Source organism: Vicia villosa, linkage group LG6, assembly GCF_029867415.1.
Source record: "Vicia villosa cultivar HV-30 ecotype Madison, WI linkage group LG6, Vvil1.0, whole genome shotgun sequence".
Taxonomy (NCBI): Eukaryota; Viridiplantae; Streptophyta; class Magnoliopsida; order Fabales; family Fabaceae; genus Vicia; species Vicia villosa.
In genome coordinates this window covers 162,689,464-162,701,249 of record NC_081185.1, presented here as the reverse complement: position 1 = coordinate 162,701,249, position 11,786 = coordinate 162,689,464, and the positions used below count along the sequence as shown (strand labels likewise).

Below are 11,786 nucleotides of genomic sequence, written 5' to 3'. Positions count from 1 at the left end.
TAATTCTTTATGAGTGTAGTTTACACTAGATAATCGATTAGCACGTTAAGGTTAATCGATTATCTCTTTTGTAACGCCCATAATTAATTATTAAAACATATAATCGATTTGTGACAACACCATTTAAAAATCTTTTAAATTTAAACTAAATAATTGATTATATGATGTACATATAGTCGAATATGAGCTTTTAAAGGTCGATTCATTCCTGCCTTGACTTAAGACGATAATGAGCCCATTCTATTCCTGCCTTGACTTAGGTAGGAAGAGTATACTTTAATGTATTTAGAAAAGATATTCTTTTTTGAAATATGTATTCCGTAGAAGAGCTAAACAAATTAATCTTGATAAAAGTAAAAGAGTCTTTATTACATCCTAAATTGAGATCAAGTAAAAAAATCTATAGAACCAAAGTATACATTGCATGATGGCATGACCATGTTTATATCATGACCATGTTTAATAATGAACAAACAAAAAGGTAACAAATAGTGTCACAAATCTTTAAACTTACAAAAAGAAATATTTGAGAAAAAAATCCAAAAAATAAAACAGAGGTGGTAGAACCTAGAACAGAACATCGCACTTGGTAGGCAAAACCCTAGTAAAGGTAAAAGTTGCATTATTCCTAGAATTTAACGAAACATTGATGTCACACTTGACTTTGGGCTTGTAATTGTGAGAAATCGAGTCTCCGAGTTTGAACCTAATCCTGAAGTAGAGTTTCACATAGATATCATAAACTCCAACACTCTTATCTTTGTTGAATTCAGACACTTGATCACTATGGAGCATCAACAACTGTTGTCCCGAGAAAACACCACTCATAGGGTCACTGCTTTTTTTGTCTTGGCGGAAAGAGTTCATGTGTGTGATCACATCGACATTTGCAAACCTTGCCCCTTCATAGAATGCATGAGCCTCAACTTTATCGTAATAGATACCGAGTTTTTTGTTTGGATTGCGGGCAGTGAAATTGAGCACCATGTTGTAATGTAGTGTGCTGTCGGTATAGTCGAACTGGGTTAATTCGGCTTTCGTGACATAGAATTTGAAGGTGTGGGGTTGAACAATGAGGTAGAAGATAAGGATTATGAGACCGAAGAGGACGATGAGTGAAGCCAGAAGCTTGCAGAAGAAGGTAAAGAGACAGCAACAACAGCTTCTGTTGCGAGGGTGGGAGTACTTATCTGCCATGTATACTAGTTGGTGAGATATTGAGTTTTTGAATTCAGAAATATATAGGAAAGTTGTAATGAGATGAAGATAAGTTGTGAAATAAGTGATTGTGAGATAAGAGAGGAAAGAGTAGTGGCTATGTATATAGAAAAGAAAGAAGAATTAGTGCGAACAACGCGGTTAAAAGGAGGAGGACACTATCAATATTGGGGGTTGTGTTGACTTGATTATTTCCTCTTGGGGTGGGTACCATTTTTATAAGAGTGAATGGCTGCGTATTGTGATGACACTATATATGAAATTGAATGATTATGCAGCTTAAATTTTGTAGTTGATGAATATAATATAGTGTTGTGGTTGAATGATCACCAACTTGACATGATTTTAAATGTTATTAATTGCAATTTGTAGATGATTATCTCAATACCAATTGTAGTTACAAATATCATGTATGGTTTATTAAAATTGAAAGTTATTTGTATGATGTATATTATAGCGCCTCTATTTGAGAATATGAAATATGAGATATACTAATTCACAACAAATCAACAAATGATTATATGTAAGTCCTAATTCTAATTTGTAGTTAAATTTAAGCTAATATATAATTTTCTTCATTTAGGTGAATTTTTTGATGTGTTATGTATGCTCTAATTTAAGCTTTAGTTTGGGGATTGTGTGATCAAGTCTCCGTTTTAGGTTCGAGATCAGTCCAGTGTTAAAATCTCATAAGTTCTTGGTTAATCCAGTATAAAACCAAGTTACGGTTCAAGCTCATCCCGTTGTTAAAAGTTTTCTTCAGTTTGAGATCAGCTCAATGTTAAAATCTTATAGGTTATTGGTTATCCTAGTTCAAAAGCTCTCTCAAGTTCAAGATAAGACCGTGCAAAATCTTAGTTTGAAGCTTGAAAACTAACCGCTTCAAGTTTCTTATAGAAAGGAGATTAACCACTTCGATCCATCATTTGGAAGGAATACTCATCGCTTCTCACCTATTTTAGTGTTTGATTGGAATTTAGCCATAAACATTATTTTCCTAGTATAAGGGGGTTCAAGAGATCAACCTGCTAAAAGCTCTTAAGTTTATTATATACTCTCAAGAATGATTCTTCGAGAAAAGATTAGGTTTTTTTCTTTTTGATCTAACCTTTATAACTTCTGGTGTTCTTCTCTCTTACCTTAAACTTTTAATTTATGCATTTTATCTTCTGAATTTAATTTTTCGTTGCTTACTTTAAAAACTTTTTTGCAAATGTTTTTAAACTCTGATTTTAATTTAAAAAGTTTTTCTTAAACATGCAATCCATCCCCCCATTCTCCTGTGTGTGGAGTTACATGTCCAACAAGACTGAGAAGCATTTGGGTAGAAAATAGGGTTTATTCTTGGGAAGTTTGATGAACATTTTCTTTTAACTCATTTGTAATCTTCTTTAACAAATTTTGGAAGTATAGTGAATCACCAGAGCTGCTCTCTCTTTTAGAGTAGTTCTTTTGATTGAATTGGGTAAACAAGTTATTGTGTTTCACTTCTTAATCTTTTATGTTTTCTACTTCTCTTATTGGATATAGATTTTTTCGGAGACAATTTATTTTTTTCATTGTTCTTTGTTAACAGTCATCAAATTTCTTTGTGAGATATAACCTTTCAATTTCACAACAAGCGGGGCCCATCATGGGGCAAAAAGGTTTTGTTTACAAGTGAACAATATGGATTCTAAATGGGGCATATTAGGAGGTCTTTCAAAGATAGCGATTTTGGGTTGTAAAAATTAAAGATACAAGAAATTTTAACTTAGGAGAAGTGTATTAAAGCATTGGAGCGTGAAATGATGTTGCATGCATGCCTTATAGAAGCAGAGAAGACCAAGATGGTGGATAAGACCCGAACTACCATTATCTTGTTCCTCGGGAATAAATTTTTAAGGGAAGTCTCCAAGGAGAATGATTTTGCTTTGATGTGGGCAAAAAATCAATCATTGTATATGACATAGTATTTGACTCACGCATAGTGTCTGAAACAACAACTTTACTCATTTCAAATGGTAGAGAACAAATCTATTGTGGATCAGTTGAAAGAATTTCACAATATTATTTATGATCTTGAGAATATTGAAGTGGAGATTGAAGATGAGGACAAGAATCTACTCTTGTTAATATTATTACCCATATCCTACGTGCATTTTAAGGATGTCATTTCTTATGGTAAGGAAGGTACAATTACTTTGAATGAAATCCAAATGATCGTAATATCCAAAGAATTTTCAAAAGTAAAAGATTTGAATATTGATGACAGTGGTGAGGGTTTAAGTATCACAAAGGAGTAAGTGAGCATAAAGGAATTTCTAAATCAAAGAGGTTTAACAATTCAATTGTAAAATGCTTCTCTTTTTAGAAAATATGTCACTTCATGAGGGACTATCCCGGGAAGAGTGGAAATGATTATTCTGCTCGAATTATAGTTACCTCCGGTGAGAATAGTCATGAGAGTGTTGGAGCATAAGTGGCGTTGAGTTTAGAGATTGAATAGGGTTGAGTCATGGAATCAGGTTGCTCTCATCACATATGTCTAAGAAAATAATTCATTTGAGATTTTGAGGTTGGATCAAGGTGGGATAGTTCTCCTTGGTGATAAAAAGGTTTGCAAGTTTCATGGTATTAAGATGGTCTGACATAAAATGTCTGATAATCATGAGTTTCTTCTTCACAATATGAGGTATGCTGTAGAGCTCATGAAAAAAATGTTATCTATAAGTATGTTTAATGATTTAGGCTATGGCACTAGAGTTGAATATGGGGTATTGGAGATTTTACATGGTGAAGTGATCATAGATAAAGGGTAAAACATACATGGTTTGTATATGTTATAAAGTTCCATTATTGTTCATTCATCATCAACTAATTATGACTTTAATGACAAGAACAAGTTGTGGGATTTAAGGTCGAGGCCTGGTGGATGCTTGCAGGTTATTTTAGATAATTTTCACGAATTTTGCATAAAATCGGGGATAAAAGTGCATGTAATCGTTGAGTTATCATTGAGTGTTTGGGATAAAGCTGGTGTCAAAGTAGCTTACATAGGTGTTCATTTACAATAATCAATTTCCAAACACTTATGAAGGTTTGAAATAGGAGGATTGTAACCTACTATGTTTTGAAGGTCGTCAAAGCTTTGACTATTGTACAAATCAAGCTAATTTAGCTTGATGTTAACATTGTGGGTTGTGTCATCAATGGTTATCCAAGAGGTAAAAAACGTTATGATTTGTTGGGAGCGAAAGCTGGAGGAACGAAGTTCATCAATTATAGATGTATTATTTTTAATGAGTCTTGTCAAGAGAATAATAGTAAATACTTGGGAATGAAATTTTTAGAAACTATGAAAGATAATACTTAGTTTGAGACAGAGGTTTCTACTATCGATACTAGTAGTAGTGAGAGGAGGATTATAGAATCCCTTGATTATTATTTGACTTGAGATATGGTAAGGAGAGAGATTATACCATCTGAAATGGACATATATGTCGGCTTTGGTTGTTATGCTTTGAATGAGGTTGAAAGGTTATAAAACTCTAAAATAGAAACCTTTATGGAGGTATTCGAAAGTGGGTGGAATCAAAGAAGGTTGAAAAATCATACTTACGGGCTTGTTAGACTACTAAAGTATAAAAAGGTGGTTGGAAGCAAATGGGTGCAAGTGGAAAGATCAAGGTTCAAATAAATGTTGAACTTGATCAATGTTGTTGAAGAGCATCAGGTGGTTGATGGTTAAATTCACATCACCATGGTTTCAAGTTAAGGTGTAGATTGTTGAAGTATGTCTTAAAACTATAAGTGATGAAGAGAAAGAAAATACATTTCGAGATTGTAAAAACTAAAAAGTCGTAAAATCAAAAAAGAGGTCATCGAAGGGGATAGGAACCGCAGAGAGGCAATCTGACAGAGGTGGATGGCGGCGGTAGGAGGTAGCCCTCAGAAATAAAAAATCGGTGGCACTGACAAGCGGCGGTTGGTGGTTTCGGTCGGTCTGTGCGCGATGGTTCATGTTTTCTATCATCCTATTATGTTTTCTCAATTTGTGTGTTTTTGACTTATGTATTTCGCTCTCCAGATCGTTAGTTAGTGAGTTGTATTTAAGACTTTTTATGGATCTGTTCGGTTTCAGCAATTATAAATATGTATTTCTGTCATTATTGTTATCACAACCTTTAGAGTTTTAAATGAAGACAAAGGAAATATATGTTTTATCGTATATGAATCTATTTTGGCTAAATGCAATTTATTTAGCTTGACATTCTTTTTTTATCTCCACACATTAATTTTTTTGGTAAGATTTAATCTTTTGATTTCACAAAATCGAAAATTAATTAAAAAAACATCTTAAAAAAGTATCGTTCTCTTAATCAAACAGCCATATGAATTTATATTTTGTTAACACCATATATTGTGAGATCTTCTAGGGAAGACATAATGCTGCTCATGTACCTCATGCATCCATGCATGCTCTTGTTACTCCACCTTCTATAATTCAATTTGCAATGCTCTGCTTCCATTTCAGCATGCTCTACTTTTGTTTAAGTCTATGTGTTAGACTTCTTCAACCATGAAGAAGTCTAGGACAACAGAACGGAGACCGCCACAGCTAGTTGCACATGGACCTCTATCATTTATGTTACGGATAGTTTAGTTGTGTGTGTCTCTCTCGTCCTTTCTAATGTGGAAAAAAAAAACGTAAACTAATTCTTAAGATATATAAGAAAAAAATTTCCTAACTTTGAAGGACATAGAATATCTAAAATACTGTTAAAAAATTTGAAATGGTTTGAAATTTCGAAAACAATAAATAACAATTTTGGAAAAATATATTCAGTCGGTTTTGCATAAATAAAATGTTCAACTATATTAAAACTTTTACTTATTGTACCTAGTTGCTGAATCAAAATGGAATTGTTGACGGTCTCAAATATAAAAAGGTTAATATTTTAATTGTTAAGCATTTCAAAAAAAGAAAATATTTTATAAAAAGTTTAATATTTTAATTTTTAAGACATTGAATATGCAGATTATCGAGATATATTTATTATTTTGGAATGTTTAACCATTGCCCTGAGGGCATTGGTTAGCGCATATATATATATATATATATATATATATATATATATATATATATATATATATATATATATATAAAATAATTTAAAACTTCATCTGTCCCAAAATAAATGTTATATTTTTAAAGACGATTTGTTATAAAATAAATGTCACTTTTAGTTCCAATGCAATTTTAGTTTTTATCTTTCAATTATACTTTCTAATTAATACTCCAAAGACAAATAAAAATAATTTGATAAAATCGTCATTCTCTCTCTCTCTCTCTCTCTCTCTCTCTCTCTCTCTCTCTCTCTCTCTCTCTCTCTCTCTCTCTCTCTCTCTCTCTCTCTCTCTCTCTCTCTCTCTCTCTCTCTCTCTCTCTCTCTCTCTCTCTCTCTCTCTCTCTCTCTCTCTCTCTCTCTCTCTCTCTCTCTCTCTCTCTCTCTCTCTCTCTCTCTCTCTATATATATATATATATATATATATATATATATATATATATATATATATATATATATATATATATATATAAGGAGGGATATTCTTACTTCAAGAGTAAGTTATTAAGACTTACTCCACATCCTGACTATTATTTCTTCTCAATCTAATGATTAAAAATAATAAGTAATTAAATATGGAGAGAAAAAAATAATACTCATTAATTTTAACCATTAAATTAAAAAGAATTAATGGTCAAAATGTAGAGTAATTCTTGAGAACTTACTCTTGGAATAAGAATATCCTTCCTCATATATATATATATATATATATATATATATATATATATATATATATATATATATATATATATATATATATATATCATTACATAAACTAGGGTTAAACACCTCTATATTGTTAGTTTTACATGACACTAGAATTAAAGACTTTCATAACTCAACTATTGCTATAGTTGAATCAAATCTTAATAATGGTCCAGTCTATTTTAACTGTTATCTCAATTACTTTATGAGCTTAGCTGATGAATTTACTAAGAACTAATTGGTTATATATATTCAAGCTCTAAGTGATCATTTTAATCTTGAATTTGCTAACATAGATGTTATTAGTAGAATTACCTACAAAGTTTGTAATGTTAATTATGATTTTAAATCGCTTAAAACTATTCCAAGAAATGAAACTTGTGTTATTTAAGCAAGTCTTAGTAGGTCTAATATTATGACCCCAAATACATTAACTGCTTCAGAAATTATAGAAAAATTTCAAGAATGGATATTACAAGATGTGGTTAAATCTGAAAAAGATTGAGGTAAGAACTATTAGAGATGTTATTCAACATATTGATGGATCAGTCAAAATTAGGATGAATAGAAGTCAATCATATCGCTATCATCAGTCTACTAACATTGGGTCGACTTCCAGTGCTAGACATTCGGTTGATTCAAGAGTTATTGTATAAAATGTATTTAGACACATATAATTGAAATGACTTTACTTAATTATAAATGAACAATAATCATATAAATTCAATTATATAAATAACCATATAAAAAAAAGGACCTGTGAGATGGAGAAAAAAAATAAAATTTTAACTTTTGAAAATAAAATTTTTCTCTCAACTAAAGGTAATTGTTGATTAAAATAAAATAGATATTGTGTTGATAATGACCCGTGAGAAATAAAAAATTGTTTGATGCGATATAAAATGTATTCAGATAAAAATGTGATTTAAAATAATTTCCTTAATTATAAAATGAACAATAATCATATAAATTTAATAGTATTAATCATACAAAAAGAAGAAAAAAAGGCATCAGGAGATGGAGAAAGAAAAAAATTAATTTTTAAAATAAGAATTTTGTCTCTCAAATTAAGACAATGTTTAATTAAAATAAAATAGATATTACGTTGATAGTAACCCATGAGATAAATAAAAATTTATTATTAGTATTTTTAGTGATATTAAATAAATAGAGAAAAAAATTAAAATAAAAGTAAGAAAATGTAGGAAAATAATTGTGAGAAAAATTTGAAATTTTAATTAAGATGGAATGCGTATGTTGGAGGGAAAAAGTTGATCAATGGGGCCAATAAGCAAATGACACTTGTGAGACAATGTGATATGGAGAAGAGTTTTAATTGAGATATTTATTATTTACTTATAAGCCCTTTTAGTGTGTAATATTATAAACATAAAGGATAAGTTAGGCAAAACATGTGATTGATCTATTATAGTTAGATAGTTGATAATTTTAAACATAAAAGATAATTTAGGCAGAGTATACAATTGATCGTTATAGTTAGATAGAAGATTATGAAATTTCAAATATTTTACATAAAATATGTGGTTCTCAAATTTGAGTGTAAAGTGAGATTTTTTAAAGATTTTATGCATTATCTTTTAAAAAATAGTTTTTATAAGATTTTAATAGTTTTATAAATAGTTTTAAAGTGTGGAGTATACAATTGAGATCCACTAATTTTAATAAATAGTCTTATAAATAGTTTTAAAATAGTTTTATAAGATTAAATTTTTAAAAAATAGTTTTATAAACTTGTAATATTTAAATAAATATTTTTAAAAATTACAAGTTTTTATATTCATTTTTTTTAAATTGAAAATTTAATTTTAATATTCCATATATAAACATATCAAAACTTAATCGAAATCGCCATTTTTAAAGTTGTTTTTCAAAAATAATTTTTTTTAAAAATTATCTGTAATAGTTTTAAAATTAAGTCATTTTTTAAAATTTTGATATTTAACAAAAATTTCAATAGAATGATAAAATATCTAAAATAATATTTTAAAAATAATTTTGTGAATATTTTTTTCATAAAATTATATTACACTATTAAAATTACTTTAAAAAAAAGTCAAAACAAATAGACCCTATAAATTATAAAAGCATTGAAGTCATTTTACAGATTTTAGAGTGTGGGGTACAACTTTGTTGTAGCTAACAGATTTTCTTTTATTAAATGAAATTGGAGACATGGTCCATTTTAAAAAACTTACATAATGCCGTGTTCTTATATAGGCCCAAAATGACTCCAACAAATTGTCAAGATTTTTATCTGGCACCCTTACTATAGTTTCTTGGCACCTCCACGTATTTTGATAATGTTAAAAATATTATTCTCTGTTTTTTTTTTTCAACTTCCAATTGTTTTTTTGGCAATGTCCTGTCTAACTTCAGAGACCAAAACAAATGGTTACCAAATTCTATCTTATTTATGTGTTGCTAAAACAATATAAATTGAGGTCTCCAGTTTAAACAAATAAAATTTTAAGTATAGAAAATTATATTAAAAGAGGAGATCCTAGGATACATTATTTTTGTCTACACGTACTCATAAATTTCTAGTTCTATTACGAAAAACAAACTAGATTATAGAAAATAGGAAAAAGTTGACAACACCTACTTTCATCAGCGTGTTGTCTTGTCTCAAATAAATGCGTTGTCCACTTTCATCGTCCCAATTTATATATTTGAGAGCAATTTCGCACAAATATAAAGATTGTACTTTCTTAACTGGGTTTGGGACATTTTCATCATCTTGTATTCAGTTGTCTAGAAATCTGCTATCGAGTACCGAAACATATCCTTTCAGTGTATGATCAGTATCTGAATTACCTTTACTTTCGTCAAAGATATATGCTTTAAAAATTCGAAACTCTAAAATAATTCATAGCTTGGTTTCTCATACTTAAACACTAAAGGATTCAGCTGAGACATGTCACGAAACAGTCATCATTATCCTTAGTCCTTACAGAACCACTCACTCATTTTCAACGATAAAACAAATAACATGCATCGCAATTTCATAATTATCAAAAGAAAATAATAAACATGACAATAAGCGAATAAAACCTAGATTGAAGATAAAGATAACTTGATTAAAGAAAAAGCTCCAATGGAGCTTAATTTTTACATCACTTGTAATGAAAATAAACTTGATGGAGAATAAATTTGCTAAAGAAATAAACTTGCAAATGAAAATGAACTTGAATTTTTAAATTTTTGGGCCTAAAGTATGTTTCTCATAGAGTGAGCCTGGCATGGGTGTGTTATTAGACACAAGGGATGGTGGAGAGAAACACGACCCGTGTTTCCTGACATGGTCCAACTGTGTTGTATGCTTTTGATATCGGTGACCAATACGGCATGTGTTGGCTGACAAGGCCCAACCATGTTAGCCTCTGGCCTCTTGTACTAGAGAACTGCTTGATGTCCAACACAGGTGTGTTGATGGGCAAGCCCCACACGTGTTGGTTGTTAGAAAATTATACCGCAGGATATGCTTTTTTATCCCTATTTTTCATAAAGTTCCTTATTGTCTAAAAACAAATTAAACATAAAAACACGCATAAGAGTAGAAAAATGATTTTAAAACACTAAATGGAAAGGAAAGAGACTAAAATAATGGTGTAGAAACAACTTATAAGCTTCAAAAAAGGGGGGACGCCTCATGGGAGGCATCGTCCTTCCTCATTGCTTGGCTACTTTGATAACATTTCTGGGCGATTTTTTGGTCTCCTCAGATCGTTATGACTCTCCTACTATGTAACGGGTATTTCAAGACCTGGTACTGAGTTGATATAATCGCCCCTAACAAATTGATGGTCGTCCTGCCAAGGATGATGTTATAGGGTGATAAGGCGTCCATAAGAGGTAATTGACTTTGATCGCCTTGAAATTTGCTCCAGCACCGCAGGTAGTTTCCAAGGTTATATGACCCTTCACTTGCACTTGCTCACTAGATAAGCCCACTAGCGAGCCCTAGAATGTCTTTATGTTATTGGGATCGAGTTGAAGCTTCTGCAAGGTGCTCTATAATAGGATGTCTGCTAAGCTTCCCGGATATATTAAGAGTTGCAGGATAATCCAATTATCGTATTACACAATGATGACCATTGGGACATTGTCATAAAGGTAGACTTTGATGGCGCCACTGCTAGAGAAAACGAATATGACCTCTAGTCCTCTCTGCGTGGCTTCAGAGAGTCTTGGGGATATTACATTCGTAGTCAGCACCCATTTGAGGTATTTCCTCTAGGCGAAACTAGAATTTTATCAACCTGCAAAACCTTCGCCAATGGTGTTAACCATGAAGCTTGGATCATGCTTGACCATTTTTGAAAGAAAGATATGAAAATGATGGTAATGATGAAAGATGTAGCCCAAGTCAGATTTATCTGAGCCCCATGGTGCACGCAGTTGTACTTGCTAAAAATACAGATGCGTGACACTCCTATGGTGAGAAGCCCTGTTTTGAAGGTGTTTTCTATAAGGTTGGAATAAGTTCATAAGAGTGAGAAGCTCAGTATTTTGGGATATTATGGGGTGGACTCTAAATGTCCCTCACAACCCTCGGGAAGAGATATTTATCAGGGACAATGGGCCTATATTTATGGTTTCTCGAAAATAGTAACCATTCATCCTATCAATGGTAGATGATCATTGAATTTATATTAGATGGATGGAACGTGTCGTGGACAGTACGATCATGTCGCCCCTAGTGGGCAATAAGATATTCTCGCCGCTATTTGAAGT

At 31.1% G+C, this 11,786-nt stretch overlaps 1 protein-coding gene across 1 annotated transcript; it reads right to left on the bottom strand.

Annotated features, from left to right (window-relative positions):
• Positions 1-333: 333 nt before the first annotated feature.
• On the bottom strand, positions 334-1,322 carry LOC131613054 (NDR1/HIN1-like protein 10). The gene has a single exon (XM_058884772.1). It carries the CDS (start codon positions 1,195-1,197, stop codon positions 568-570), a length of 630 nt encoding a protein of 209 aa, XP_058740755.1. The 5' UTR covers positions 1,198-1,322; the 3' UTR covers positions 334-567.
• Between the last annotated feature and the right edge of the window lie 10,464 nt (positions 1,323-11,786).

Excerpts from the sequence above, each read along its gene's own strand:
- LOC131613054 (XM_058884772.1), bottom strand. The coding sequence starts at position 1,197 with ATGGCAGATAAGTACTCCCACCCTCGCAACAGAAGCTGTTGTTGCTGT.